The sequence below is a fragment of the Harpia harpyja genome, chromosome 1 (assembly GCF_026419915.1).
Source record: "Harpia harpyja isolate bHarHar1 chromosome 1, bHarHar1 primary haplotype, whole genome shotgun sequence".
Taxonomy (NCBI): domain Eukaryota; kingdom Metazoa; phylum Chordata; class Aves; order Accipitriformes; family Accipitridae; genus Harpia; species Harpia harpyja.
Genome location: NC_068940.1, coordinates 52,314,876 through 52,330,944, shown reverse-complemented (window position 1 = coordinate 52,330,944; position 16,069 = coordinate 52,314,876). Strand labels below are relative to the sequence as shown.

Below are 16,069 nucleotides of genomic sequence, written 5' to 3'. Positions count from 1 at the left end.
ATGCTGTCCTGGTTTCGGCTGGGATAGAGTTAAATGTCTTCCTAGTTCCTGGTACAGTGCTATGTTTTGGGTTCAGTATGAGAAGAATGTTGATAACACACTGATGTTTTCAGTTGTTGCTAAGGGATGTTTAGTCTAAAGTCAAGGATTTTTCAGCTTCTCGTGCCCAGCCAGCAAGAAGGCTGGAGGGGCACAAGGAGTTGGGAGGGGACACAGCCAGGGCAGCTGACCCAGACTGACCAAGGGGGTATTCCATAGCATGTGACATCATGCCCAGTATATAAAATGAGGGGAGTTGGCCTGGGGGGGGATCTCTGCTTGGGAACTAACTGGGCATTGGTTGGCAAGTGGTGAGCAATTGCATAATGCATCACTTGTTTTGTATATTGCAATTCTTTTATTATTATTATTATTATTGTCATTTCATTATTATTATGATCATTATTAGTTTCTTCCTTTCTGTCCTATTAAACTGTTCTTATCTCAACCCACAAGTTTTACCTTTTTCCTTCCAATTCTCTCCCCCATCTCACTGGGTGGGGGGCAAGTGAGCGAGCAACTGTGTGATGCTTAGTTGCCAGCTGGGGTTAAACCACAACACACGCTCTGCACTTGGCAGCTCAGGACTCCATGTTTGACATTACAACAGACCATCCTCAAAAGACACTCATTGATGGACTCATCTTCCATAAAATTTGCGACACCTTACCTAAATCTAGGTATACTTTTGGCCGCCTCAAAGCTCTCTGACGATAGAGTCTGCAGCTACATACCACATAGAGACACATTGCCTTTCTTCACTTTGACATCTACCTCCTATTTCTCTGGATGACCCATGCATGCCCTGACATGGGATGCTGCAGTAAAGCTATGTAACACTGGCATGCAAAACTGGAAAAAAGGTTTAGTGAAATTACAGGCATTGTAGAACGGCTGAGGAAAACCAGCAGGTAATGTGCTGGTTTCAAAATGAAGTAGAATCACATTTCCCTCTACTGGGCAACATTTCAAAGCCTGCTAACAAACAAAAAATATCTAAGATATGTGGTATGCAGAATCCACTAAAAACCCGTTCTCCAATTCACAGACATTTCTCTGTGCATTGTTTGTGACCCATACTTCCAGTGGTAGCTTGATCATCTCGTCTACATTAAAATAAACCACGAAACTGCTGATCTTTAAACATATCATTCAATTATTGGACATTAATCAGTATGTAAAAATCAGGAGTAAAACATCTGCCTCTAACAGCCTTTTTGAAAACAAGAATGGAGAAGATACAGGTGTTCTCTCTCAAGAAAATAACAGACTTAACCCATGCTTTATTAAAAAAAAAAGAAAAAAAAGAAAGATTAGTTGCAATTTGTAATCCCTATACTAGCAAACCAACATTCCTGGAGATTACATCTAGTCTGCAGATAAATGTTTGCGTACATTTGCTGACAGACATTACCTGCAATGATTAAACATTGGCCATATGCAGTGACAAAAAACTTGGTGGGTATGGATCGGGTTTTCTCAGTGGTATATTGCAATCTTTCAGAACTGAGGAGTTCAGCCAAAGTCAAGCCCATGCGATACAAGAGGTCTAGACCTGAGGTGAACACACCTGTAAACTTGGCTATGTATCTCTGCTGGTTCCCGTAACCCAGTCAGAGCATTTACGCCCTCAAAGTCTCCCTGAGAAATGCCAGACCTGACATACCACCTTCAGTTCAGATTTACACCCTTGCTGCCACCTAACAATAGATTTTCACTTACCCAGCACCACGTGCACAGTCTTCCATCACCACATCCTCCTTCCCTTTTGGCAGTCATCTGCATACTTAACTTACTTTTCCTATGAAGCTATTTGAGTTTGCTTTGAATTTTACGGTCTTCCCATTACATTTCCCCCAAACTAAAGAGGTTCCTTTCACAGAGGCTTACTGCAACAAGATACCTCCTTTTTAAGATTTCTGCAAAGGATAAGGTTTGAACAAATGGTGGCTGGATGTAGGTCAGGTTCAGTGGTTTTTGCACATCATCCCATTAATCTTCTCGTATGAAAATGGTCAGGCTAAAAAGGTCTCCTGGCTTAATTTGGGCACAAAGCCATCATTCTGGTTTGTGAATGAAGGCTGTGAGTACAAGTTTGGTGAGGACCATTTTCAGGTCTGTTCCCAAAGAGGGTAAGTGTCCTGCAGCAGGTGAGGAAAACACTGAGACAATACTGGGTATAATTGGAGTTATGGTTTGATCCTCTGGCAGGAAAACACACATAAGAGTAGAACTTGTCAGCATTTAACTGAGCTTTTTTTCCCTCTATTTTCCCTGTCAGGCTGTATGTCAGGAACCCCTGGCTCACGAATGAATGCATATTTGGCATATTAACCTGAGCTGCTACCCCCAGGAAGCATACTGTGTTTTAGGGTAACTCAAGTGAAAATACGGATTTTGCAGCAGTTATAATATCCAACTTTTAAAAAGAAGAGGTTTTTCAAACTCAGCGCTCCACTGTAATTTAGCTGACTATAAACAGCAGAGGTGAAATCATGACCATGGAGACTTAATGGCAGTTAAAGCAATGACCTAAGAAGGGGCAGGACCTCTCTTCAGGCATCTACCAGCAGTAAAAGATGTGAGAAGCCATATCCAATACAACTTCTGACAGTATCTCAGCAAGAGCTAATAAGCTTTTGCCATAACAATATGTTTATAAGCATGTTTGCCATTGTCGTGGTTTAACCCCAGCCAGCAACTAAACACCACGCAGCCGCTCACTCACTCCCCCCCCCCCCCAGTGGGATGGGGGAGAAAATCGGGAAAAGAAGCAAAACCCGTGGGTTGAGATAAGAACGGTTTAATAGAACAGAAAAGAAGAAACTAATAATGATAATGATAACACTAATAAAATGGCAACAGCAATAATGAAAGGATTGGAATGTACAAATGATACGCAGTGCAATTGCTCACCACCCGCCGACCGACACCCAGCCAGTCCCCCGAGCGGCGAATCCCTGCCCCCCCACTTCCCCGTTTCTGTACTGGATGGGACGTCACATGGTATGGAATACACCGTTGGCCAGTTTGGGTCAGGTGCCCTGGCTGTGTCCTGTGCCAACTTCTTGTGCCCCTCCAGCTTTCTCACTGGCTGGGCATGAGAAGCTGAAAAATCCTTGACATTAGTCTAAACACTACTGAGCAACAACTGAAAACATCAGTGTTATCAACATTCTTCGCTCTGAACTCAAAACATAGCACTGTACCAGCTACTAGGAAGACAGTTAACTCTATCCCAGCTGAAACCAGGACAGCCATGTCTTACAGTCATTAGTGAATATTCTTTCTCCATTTTTGCTTTGTAAAGTGAGCATCAGTTGACTGATGCTTATTTATTCAGGCTGACTTCTGAACCTGAAAGTTCAAAAGGTTGCATTGCAGGGGAGCTTGCAGAGAGCTTGCAGTGCAAGTTACTGCTGCTTTCAGGCCACTTTGATCGAGCCTTAGGCCATGAAGGAAATGGGATCACATAAATGTTCCCCTTGCCCCCACACGTGATGAGCAATACCAAGATCACCCCCAGCAGATATACAGCTAGCCTGTTCTTAACGACTGCCAACACTGCAGAGCTCCCCCAGCCATCCACTCTGGTGTCTTCCTATCCTAAAGTTGAAAGGTTTTCTTAACATTTAAGCCGAATCCTCCTTGTTTCTATTCAAACAAGACAGTTTAAGATGTTTGTTCTCTTCCTTTTTTTTTTTTTTTAAAAGGCCAAAGAATCTGGTTTCATCCTAGATCATGTTTTCTAGCCATCTGATCATTCCCACCATTTTTTTTCTGGGACAAGGAAAAAAAGACCCAAGTGGCCTATATCTTTGTTTAAATACAAATCCCAGAACTGGTAATTTGAGGCCTTACCAGTACTCTTTCAAGAAAGCCAAATGTAACTGTCAGGATACGACTTAGCAGAGTGCAGACCCTATGGATGAGATGCCACTGAGAGCACCAGATATGCCACACTGATACTAAATCTGGGCTATGCAATGCTGTGAGTCACACATCCAGCAAAGTCTTGCTGAGACTCGCAGCATAGAAACTGCCAACTCTTTAAAAAGAAAGATCCTGTCAAACAGTCAAGGGTATTTTCACTCCACCTTTTCTTTTAACTGACAATTACATGGGTGCCACTTTCAGAAATGAGGTTTAAAGTGTATCTCCTCACTAGCTGGCAGCTATACCAATGGGCTAAAATGTCACTTTTCCAGGAGAAATCCAGGCATTCAGCTGTTACACCTTCTTATCAACCAGCAAATAACTCTCCTGGATAAGAAAACCATGAAGCCTGTCATTCACAAGAAGCCTTACAGTCATATCCATAACACTTCCACCCTACCTGCACAAAAAGCCCATCTCTCTTCATTTTACTCCCGCTTTCATTTCTACGTTGGTGTGTAACAAGCCCCAGATGTTACTGCAGCCACTGTGGACCATTCAGTGGCCAAAACTGGTCTGTAGTCCTCATCGCCAATGGTGTAAATAAATGGAGCCCAAGAACTTGTTCCCTTCTTTTCTTAGCCCTTCTAGGTGTTTCATTCAATGCCTGGAAATCACTTCCCCACCACACTGCCAAGTATTTTCCTCCTAAGCTTTTCATTAAAATGCGTATCTTTACACAGATGATTAATACTACCTGTCAACCCAGATGAAAATTAAATAAGCAGCCATTGGATATTTGAAACCAAATCGAAACAAGTCCAAATCCAAATGCCTGTGTAAAAGCTGGAACACTCGGATATTGCTGAAATGGAACATTCCGCATGTTCACTTCAAAGTGCTTTTTATGAGGATATTTTAAATTACAGGATACATTCATGACATTTGTATATGATCCATAGGATTTATTTTATGACATAAAAATCATAAATATACAAATAAAAATATTACCACTGAAACAAATCTTTCCCCCTTAAGTAAAGGAAATACTTCACTTTATATGAATCCCTTTTTCCCCAGAAATTTCATTTCATGTAACATTTTGGAGGTTTTTTCCTATCTTAATTTGCACTAAAATACATTTTCAATATCTCAATATTTTTCAAAGGAAAGTAATTCCATATCCTGGTCATCTGGTACTAGATAAGTTTTCAGGCAAATCATAAGAATTAAATGATACTGCATCATTAGTAAATTTATGACACTCACATGCATGCAACATGCTGAAGCATAATACAAATAAACATGAATCAACGCAAGTTATTAAAGCTACGCTGAACACAGATATATTGTCTTCTACTGTCATATTTGTTTCTACTTGCTACAATACATCAATGTAATTTTTATTTCAGATTTCTGAAAGAAGACAGGCAAAAAGAACAAAAATCCACACTGACAGTACCTCAAAATTAATACATCATGCTGCTTTTCTTAAGAAACAACAACAGCAAGAGAAATTCATAAATTCTCAGTTGGAGAGGCATTCATTTCCTGCTGTGCTATTACTATGAATTTATCCTTTGCACCTACCCACTGAAGTGAAGGAAAATTTATATGGAAACCTCATGTAAATAAACTACAGAATGCAGACAGCAACATCAAAACACTCTCAGGAACATTTGGTCATGGAACTTTGCGTTCATGCTAATGAAATGAAAGTATTTACAGTCAAAATACAACTGAACGTAAATGGCTACGAATAAATGCACCGCTTACCCATGAGAAATGCTTTCCATTACCACAGCAGATACCAAATGAAACAACAGAACATAAAGCCACTTTGATTAGTTATTCAAATTACCTAAGTCAAGGCTTTTCTTGCTGCAATGTTTTTAATCCAAAGATTCTTGAAAAACAGCTGAACAACAAAAAAAGTAAGGTCGAAGAAGCATAAAAATTTTCACAAAAGAGATACAAACTCTGCTCCATCAGAAAAAAATACCAAAGGATAAACCATGCAAATTAATTCTGTAATCCTGATTAGAAAAAATACGCAGGGCTTTTAATATAGAGCTCAAGAACACCAAAAAGACAACAATCCTCCACTTTAAGGTCTGTTTCTGTTATATTGGGAGAAAGCTGTGAACAAACAGCTGTGAAATGCCAGCAAAGATGAGGAGATTCATCACCGCGTACAATCAGAGAGAAAGCTGGGCTCATTTCAAGATTATTTAAAAAAGAAAGGGGGGGGGGGGGCAGAAAAATAATTCAAAAAAGCCAAAACCTTAAAACTTTGCTGGGGAGGCGAAGGGATGCGATTTCAGTTCCTATCTTTCTTACTGGTTATCTTACCCTGCAAGCCCAACTTCTACTGAAGTAGGCTGTGCTGCTTTCTTCTGGGAGCTGTGCACACAGTGACTCCACCACCCCTTTCTAAGATGACATGTATTTGTAGCTTTGTGACTCCACAAACAGGCTTAAGAAACACATTGTTCAGCTGGAGGCACTGCCGTGTCATCCAGCAGGAGCATGACACCTCCAAATCCAAGTCCCATGCAGGTCCCAAGCTGGGGGGTGTAAGGAAAGTATTTCCTTGCCACCCACCCACCTGTAGTGGTAGGAGGAGGAATGAGATGGAGTGATGCTGCACTCCCCAAATAGCAAACTACTTGGACATGGTTCAGATGCTTATCCAGCAGTTCAAGCAAGGAGATTTCCTTGAATTACAGTGGAAAATGGGCTAGAGGGGGTATAGCTGGCTAGCCCCAGAAGGTCGGCTCAGTCAGCCACTGTGCCTCAGCAGCTCTTCCCAGCATGGACCAAGGGCACATAAGGACTGAGCAAGGGTATCTGGTGCTGTGCAACGGTATTCTCTACTGCCGTGTGCAAACGAGCATCCTGAGCATACCGTGTGTGCCTCCTAAGTTCCTTACCATTCTATTTCTGCTTTTGCAGAAAATGAGCCTTCTGTATGTTGCACTACTTAGGAGTAGAGCTCTCTTTGATTAAGCCTTTAAAACACACAGGGCATGTTTTTTTTTTCTTTCTTTTTTTTTTATTAATTTGTTTTTTCAAACCAACTTCATAGTCACTGCATTTAAAACGGTGGGGTTTTTCCTGTTGCACAGGAAATATTTTTAGTTGGAAGCTTTATTGTGCAAGCTGTCCAGCAGTTTGACAAAAGCTAAATTCCAGCTTACGGCTGAAAACCGTAGGAAAAATTCCAAAGCCTTTACAAATTATACAAATGAGACTTTAATCCCAGCTGGCCTCACTAACAGGGGCTCTACATCTGGGCACACATACAAATGCACTTTTCATATGGATTTTCAGCTATCTGAATAATGAAAAATAGAACACCCCCCCCCCCCCCGTTTTTGTAAATACTTGTATCACAATAATAAAAAACAAACAGTCCTGCAAGCACAGATTAGCCAGACTGTCAGAGAAATACAGCTGTTTCTCAAAACTGGTCCTGCTCAGAGCTCTTGGGTAAAATTGATCTGCTGTCCAGAGGAGGATTCACTTCTCTAACAAACAGAAAGCTTCAAAGCCATGCAATCCTCCTGTCTTCTCCAGGGCAAGCTTATTCTCATCTACACAAGGCAGGGGGTATCCTCATAGGGCCACCCAGTTGTGATAAAACACGTGTGTGTGTGATATCAGCAAGTTTGATCAAAAGCAATCAAGAAAAACGGAAGGAACTACAAGAAACAGTGTATGAACAGGAGGCGTGAAAATAAGGAAGAGCTGCAAAGCTACCTGATCACGCGCAGGGAGATGATCATGTGCAATAGGTCTCTGGGTCCCTCAGTGCTGGCTTTCAACTGCTGGCAGTGAGTGGAGTGCAAACATTGCAGCCCTTCTCAGCTACGTCTACAACACTCATTTGAGAAGAGCCCCTACTTCACTCACAGAAAAAATGCACGCCAAGGATTTTCGATGGGATGAAAATATGGTAGCCAAAGGATGGATGTTACTTGACTGAGATGTCTCTTCCTGCTTTAATTGCATGAGGTATCACTACCACAGCTTTCCATGTTTGGTTAAGGCAAACCCACAGAGGCAATTTTTTTAAGAGTAAGGAAATCAAGTTCTATCTAACATTTTCCCAACTGTGCTGCTTAGGCCCTAAGTGAATAAAGGGATTTAATGCAGACCTGCTGCATACAAACACGCTTGTGGTTTCACCCGACAGTGGCAGAGAAGGTCCCACTGCAATAACTAGAGGCATCTTTACTCAGGCATCCCTCCTGGGTGTGGTGACCACAGGGAGAGATGGGGCCAACAGAAGCTGTTTGTCATTTCTGAGACATTGCTTCCTCTCACCTCTCACCAAAGGGGAGGGAATGCAGGTCTCTTCTCAAGCAGAACTCCTTCCATAAAAAAGAGAAGCATGATGGCATTTTGGGGAAGCAATCCTAGCTACTAGGATTTCCAGCTGAGCAGGCTGGTTGTACTGTGAACTGCTGGCTGCTAACATGGCTCGTAGTGCAGGCTGCCAAATGGCTGCTGAGCCTGAGTGGATCAGAGGCAGAGAGAGGTAGGTGTGTCTGTCTATCCTTCTGTGCATCTAAGGTGGACGCCTTAAAGAAAAAATTAAAACGTTCTTTCTCCCTGCACGTACACAGTGCTTTTGTCAGAGGGCTGTAGGGAACTCGCACGCTGCCCCTGCCTCTTTTTCTTGCCATTCTTTTTTCTCCGTTCTTCATTTTCCTTAGGAAAACATGAAGGTGGGATAAATGATTCGCTTGCGTTGCTGAAGGCAAATTTGCAGAGTACTGGGGCAGGCAGACAGAAGGCAGTGCATTAAGAATATCCTCAGTGTATGCGCTGCTCCATTAATGTACTAACCTTCTTTTAGGAGGTCAGACTACAACAAATCACCAGTCCTTGTCCAGCAGATCCAGGGATATGAAAAAGCCTATTACATATAATGCTAAATTATTATCACATAGCCTGTGCAATTCTGTATTTACCCTGTTACAAAGTTAGTGCAGGTGCTAAAGTAATTTCCATTACATAAATACCCACGAGAAAATAATTTAATGACCATTTTTTAAGGATGGTATTATGGATAGTGCAAACATGTTTTCAACCAAAATAAGTTAAAATTATTTTGGACCCAGAAAAACATTATAAGAATCATATAATTGAGACACAGAACAGATTAGCCTCCAAGAAGACAGAATAGTCTATATGCAGTCAGGTGGATACATTAAATCTGGCAATTGTGTAATGGAAAGTGCAATGATAAAAACAATTATCTCTTCTAGATATGAAACAAAAAAATGTATACTGACTACTCAATGGTGTTTACCCTCAACTTTCCTTTTAGTTGTGATGAACTTTCATTAAAAAAAATACTCTCTCTCATTTTCTTCAGAAGTTCATTTTTGAAAAGGAGTAGACACCCCAGGGGTAGAAACACCAGGGAAGGAGGGAAACCAAACAAAAACCAGAAAAAAAAACCAGCAAAAACTGACTTGAGTTTCAAGATGGAAAAAAAAAAAATTGTTCTTCTCTCCCAGTGCCCAAAAGTAAGAGGTTGTACCAATATAAAGCATTAAGAGTATGTACTTTCAGCATACTAAAGAAAATAATAAAAGGATCTATATTCATGGACATTTGACTCCTAGGATGAATCATACCCTGAATAATGACAGGTTAGTACTGCTGCTTTAAAATATTTGGGTTTTATACAACTAATCCATCTACAATATTAGTTAACTGAGATGATAATATTAAACACTCCGGAAGCTGCAACAATGTGATTATTTATTGAGTATACCTAAAATAAAATCACAGGTAGTAAAAAGAGATTTTCCAGAATAAGTCTAGAAACAGTTAAAAACAAGAACTTCTTTAATAAATAGTAACAGAAGTATTTTTCAGATCAGAGCCAACTATGAAATCCTGTGATACAATCTATGATCCAACTCATACTTTTTTGTCCGATTAACTCTGTAAGGGACAAAGTGCCATAATTCTATAGTAGGTGAAGCAGCTAATAAAACTATTTTACATATATCCTATTTCATACTTCATTTTTATATGGATTTTTTACTACTCTTTACAATCAGTAAGTATATTCCATATATCACAGTTATTTAAAACTTACTAGCTCATTGACAATAATGTCATTATCCTAAAGCAATTAAGACCTTTGAAAGGAAGCCAACTAAAATCTCCACAAGCAAATAAAAGAAATAGCCAAATATCTTTAAAATCAATTTTACAGGTGAAAAACTGAGGCACCAAAAGGCTCACTTCCAGTTACTTTGGAAATCTAGCATGTTGAGAAAAGAATTCAGATACTTTAACCCTAAAGCCTGCGTTTTCAACTCAAGTTGACCCCTTTCCCCTTCTGAGGCATTAAACATTTGTCTTAAAGCTCTGTTTTCATATCTGCAACTTGTTCAAATTAAATATTTTAGATTAAATACTTGTGTCAAAGAGAAAAGGAAACCAACACTCTCAAAATCTTTACCCATGAAGAACTGTGAGCGAGATCAAAGGGTCGAATAAGGCGGTGTGACAATGCATGCAATTCTCTTCCAAATCCACTAGACAAAAAGCATATCTGAACTTGGAAATAGCCTGTAGCCAAGGATTTTGCAGATGTTTTGTTAAGATATATGGCAAGAATTATAAATGGCTGAATACATGACAACAGATGCAAATCTTGAAAAATGATCATCTGCATTAAGCCTATTTAGCACTGCTTCTACTGCAACAGCTACACTGCTTTGCTCAGAAATGTATCAGAGAAACAAAACATGCACATTTTACAGCCAATGAGCCACAAACACGTATCATGTATCTCAGCCAACTCCTGCTGTACAAATCCCTTTGTATAAGCCTGCATTCCCTGTGGCCCAAACACTGGCTTTATTCTCAGAGGATTTGGGATGACACAGAAACCTACGTGCCCACACCTATGGGCTTCTTTGCAGTGTCTCATGCTGCCTCATTCTGAAAAGACCATCATTGCTTAAGAGCACAATTATCAACAGGGCAACATCTTTTAGAAATACTTTTTGCCAGTATGATCAAAAATGCTCCACATGTACTGAGACATCACAGTAGCAGGAATCAGGTCAGCCTAGCTGAATGCTTTTAGTTATATTCCCTGTGTTTTATAAATAAGATCATCACTCCAAGTTTGGGCTTATTGAAAGCTATTGAAACCTAGGCTAATTGAAAGCTCCATAAGGTAGGAGATGGCAGAAGAAAATGGAATTGCTTCCTCCCCTGATATCACCCTCAGATCCAGCGCCACCTCTGAATCCACCTGTAGCATGTTATTTTGCGTAAAAGCTTTCATAACAGTCTTCAATCCTATTGGAAAATACTACATGCACAAATTGCTGTATGTCCTTGACAGCCAAATGCATCTGCCACCGTACCAGTAAAAACATACTTGGAAAATTAACATTAGGGCTCTTATTTAACCTTCATATTAACATGCAAATTCAGAACAAATCAGCCACTGTAAGCCATGGGTCAATACATGGAGATATGAGGATAGCAAGACCACCAAGTAAAAGCAAGTGATGTTGTATTGGGCCATACAGTACAGAAAGGGATTGGAATATCCACCTCCACTCTAAACAGTCTAACTTTTTCAGACGCCTATAAGTACGCTACAAGGCATAGGGAGGGAGCATACAGCCACACAGCACAACACACATGCGTATATTGTGCAGCACAGTAGGATTGCAGTAGGTCTACATATGCTGCTTTGGAGCTACAGAAGACTCCCTTTCAAGACTCCCCTGCTTGCCAAGCCAAACTACTGCAACCATTATCACAACACTTCAGCTGGGTTACGTCCAAATTACCCACCACTCAGGGTCTGCACTTACTGGTTACTTCACATAACGATGAAACTTAATTGGTATAGGACCACGTTTCTTCACGGGGAAGCTCATTTCTGATAACCAAACCTCTCATAGCAAGGGAGCAATACATTGCTGCCTTTGGAACTGAGTCACTTCAGTAGGAGGACAGGGAGGATGAAGAGAATATTGAAAGCTTTTTTCAACATTAAGTCTTCAAACACATCATAACCCAATTTGTACGGGTGCCAACCACTCCTTTTGGCAGACTACGTGATGTCTTGTTGTATTCTATAGCCAATTTGTTGACTCTAATTAGCAATTTGGGAATAGAGTAAGAAGAAAAGAGAAATAAAAAATAGAGTGCACAGTGCCAGTTACTATAGTGGGACACACACTCTTTCTTTTTTTTTTTTTTTAATGTAGCTGAACATAGGCTGTATCCAGCTGTTTCTTCAAATACAGCCATGGGTGTGAGTAGCTCCATATTATATTTGACTCTAGTTGGGTAAATACTTGGTCTCTTTTCTGTGTAAATGTCATTTGTGATTTCCTGGGTGGACTCCAATGTGCAGCATAGTAGGTGAAACCAGGTGTCAAGGAACACCTTTTTTTTTTTTCTTTTTAAAAATTTTTCTTACTATCTCTTATACTTTGTTTCAACTTAATAGCAACAACCTGAGCCTCTCCAAATTATTCAGTCCTAAAAAGCCTTGGGAGAACACTACCGTGCATAAGCCAGCTATTCAATGTGGCTTAAAACACAGATCAAATCCAGGTTCAGCAAGTTTCAGGATATTCGGTTTGCTCCTCTAAAACCCCTCATAATCTAGGATTTTCACCTTTTTTTCTAGTAACAAATGAAACAAACTGGTGGTGTCAACACACTAAATAACCACAAAAAAATACTTACACAGATACTATATTCTCTCACATGAACCACCAACCACATTCATATTGCTACATTCTCTGACATTAACCACCAAAGCATTTACATCAAATATCCCTAGGATCCCACGGATTTTGACAAATTAATTTTTTAAGGTAAGAAAATAAAAGACAAAAGAGAAAAGACGGTGATGATTAAGCAAAGAAAAGACAAGAAGCACGTCTATCTTTTTCCATCATACCCAAGGCCTCTTTCAGGGATCTTTAGACGTGAAGTCCCAGCAGTAGATCTAAAATTTTCTGGGGTTTGCTATACACTATCCATAAGCTTTTCCCTCATGAACAGATCTTTTAGGCCCTTATGTCCAATTTCTCCTACTTGGAGAAATTAATTTTTCTCACAGCCAGAAAACTGATAGTTCCTCACCTCTCTTCAGCCATATAGCTGGATGCAGGGACTCGCACTGCCCGCAGTCAGCCTGTTTTGGCTGAAAGGGAAGAAGCAGCCAAAGTCATGTAAGGTCCTCAGCTAGCCTTTACTTCAACAGAATGAACTTTCAGCTTGCAACTATGACTGCTCCCTGAGGCTTTCCTCAAGCCCTGCCTGCCTGGGGTCAGGCAGCATTTCACTGTGGGAGTAGTAGCCAGCTCCATGATCTCTCACGGCTCCATGGATGCTCCTGCCTCTCCTCGAGTCTTCAGGTGCAAGATCTGGGTACCGCTTCCCTTTGTGAGCTATGGCTACAGGGCCATGGTACCAAGGAAAAGCAGCCTCTCCTCTCCTGTATGTATCACAGGTAGCATGTGCCTCACACAAGATAATGCAAAAGGAAGTCTTAGTCTTCTTTCAGATGTTTTTTGAAGGGCATTTTGCAACCTCTATTCCCTTTACATATGGTGGGGGTGTGGGGTGGCAATCGCAGAAGTATGAATCAATGCATCTAAAAGAGATGGATGAAGCACTTTGGTATGAACATCCATTCTGAAAGCGTTTCTGATCAACTTCACCATTGTCAATACTGGCATCTACACCTTCCCCGATGTCTTTCATCCCCTCCTCCTTGCCATCTTCACTGTCTAATGCCACACTACTCTGACACATGCAAAAATACAAATAAAACAACTCACCCTGCTTCCACTACTGCCTTCCCTCTTTTCTTAAAACCCATGTTTTTTGTTTTTGGTAGAGACAAGGTGCTATCACAGCTTTTGTTGCTGGCTGAGTACAGAGTACTTCAGTGGCACAGGTGGCTATAAGCCACCCATCCGTGCTGAAGCAATTTTTCATCATTTTTTTCTCAACAAAAGCAAGTATATCTTAAACAGCTGCCTTCAACAGAAAAGCAGAGTGAGCTGAAAACTTGGAATGGCTTTGGTGAGAATTGCCATAAAAATGTCGCAAACAGTCACGAGAGTGCTCACACGGCATTGATGAGCACGTTAAAAACCACAGAGAATGCACAAGTAATAAGAAGTTTAATTATACTCTTTATAGTAACATTTCAAATTAGCATTTTGAAAATATTGTACATTCCTAGTGAGAGATGACATTTGATTTTGAAACACTGACTCAGGACAGTTAGCCATGAATATGTGGCTGCTAAATCATTTGTATCTCTTTCAGAAGAAAGAGTTCCCAAGGGGCATGATATTTATATCAAAACATTCAAATTTGCATGATCACAGTAGGACTAGATAGAGAACACTCACAAATCTTGAGCAATTAAAGAGGCTAGACAATTACTGTGTGCAGAGTTTCCCTCTTTTCTCCTACATTTTCCCTTCGCTCTCTCCTCAATTATGTCAGGGCAATAACCTCACTGGCATGTGGTAGCACTTCAGCCAGGCACAGGCTAGCACATCTACTGGGCACTGCAGCTGCACCCCTTGGGCCAGCTCACAGATTTTTGGCATGCCCAGCAGGTGACTGGCTGGTGACTATGCAGTGATCAGATGGTCTGTCCAAACAAGCAGGCTGCCCATTTTGGCCATCAAGTCTAGACTCAAGTCCAATATGTGCAACTGCTCTCACTGAGCCTGCCAGCCAAACAGGTTACAAACACAGCAAAAGCTGTGTGGTCTTGTGGTGGGTAGAAGACAGTGGGCATGACGTGGTATTGGAGGTATAAACACAGGGAAGAGTGATAGATGCAAGCCAAACTGGCTTGCTTTTGCCTGTTGTGCAACCCTGCTCTAAAAGATCTAGGGCAAACCAAGCTGCACATTTTTACTATTAATGTCACCACAAGCTACTGTGATGTGTGAAAGCTATTGCAAAAGATGGGAATATAACAAACATCCCTTCCCCTAGGGACAAAAACCACGAGTGTCACTAACAATCACCTAAGTCTTGGGAAATTTTGCATGCCTCTATGGGCCTGTTCTAAAAGCTCTGGTACTATGTAAAAACCTTAGCTTTGTTTGGGAGATAGCAAAGAAAATGGGTTCACTGTGCAAACAAGAAACAAGATATAAAAGATTGACTTGAGGGGTGAAGAAACCCACTTGGAGAGATCTGCATTATTTTCTGCACCTCTTGGGATTTCCTTAAAGGCCTGACTCACGTTGATGCTTCCCCCCAGACCTAGTTCCAGTCCTGACAGAGACTAACAGCTCTCACTGATGGGCAGGTGTTGTGGTGAAAGTGTAATACAGCTTCTGGAGACAAAGTGTCAGAGGGGTGAGAAAAGTGGTTTGGGTTCACCTGTGCTCCACTTCTTCCTCCATCCCCTCACCTTTTGCAGTCCAGCTCAGAAAGGGGTGTCCAAAACCCTCAAATCCTCCCTCAAAACAAAATGTGCGTTTGAAGTCTTATTTCTCTGCATTACACCCACTATGCCAAATTCACATCAACACTTTAGCCCACTAACACCCTAAGCCTAGCAAACCCTAGTATAATTAAATGCCGCCTCCCACCTTGGCTTCAACAGCTGAGTCTTCTGTGTCTGCCTGGCTCTCGCTTTGCATTTACTGATACTCTCCTTACTTATCAAATTTCAAAGCAAATTAAAAAATGCAAAGATTACCTGATTGCAAAAAGTTTTCTCCTCTTAAGGACCCACTTAAATTTTTCTGCCTAAGACTTAAGGTCTCGGACAATCAGCAGCAGCTTGCTGCTGGTATGCTGGCGTGATGTTGGTATGCTGGCGTGAGAGGTAACTGAGGGTGGCCAAGGAAACCAGCCACCCACTGCCCACATCAGTCTGCCTAACACGCCTGCTGGAACAGAATGCCCCCCACTGTCAGTATGTCAGTAGTGATCTTGAGAAATGGAGGGAAAAAACGTAATCTAGTGCAGGTAGCAAAGAATAAAATAGATTTTATGTAAGTGTAGTCCAACAGTGCACCAAGTTAAAATGGTCAGGAAAGCTGAAAGGGTAAAAAGCCGCCGAAAACTTCTTCCTCATTCTTCTGAGAGAAAGGTG

The 16,069-nt window shown here is 41.1% G+C and overlaps 1 protein-coding gene across 7 annotated transcripts in view; it reads right to left on the bottom strand.

Annotated features, from left to right (window-relative positions):
- The window catches only part of MYRIP (myosin VIIA and Rab interacting protein), a 234,676-nt gene that overhangs the window by 62,504 nt on the left and 156,103 nt on the right, over positions 1–16,069 (bottom strand). The window contains exon 1 of one of the 7 annotated variants that reach the window (XM_052794199.1): positions 6,268–6,376. The exons of 5 other annotated variants lie outside the window; for them this stretch is intronic. Coding sequence is in view for 1 of the 2 variants with exons in the window: in XM_052794191.1 (XP_052650151.1) it covers positions 1,762–1,787 (26 nt within the window). In the remaining variant the exon portion in view is untranslated. Of the gene's footprint in view, positions 1–1,761; positions 1,875–6,267; positions 6,377–16,069 lie in introns of those variants that run through there. One more of the 7 variants, XM_052794191.1, reaches the window with a different exon arrangement.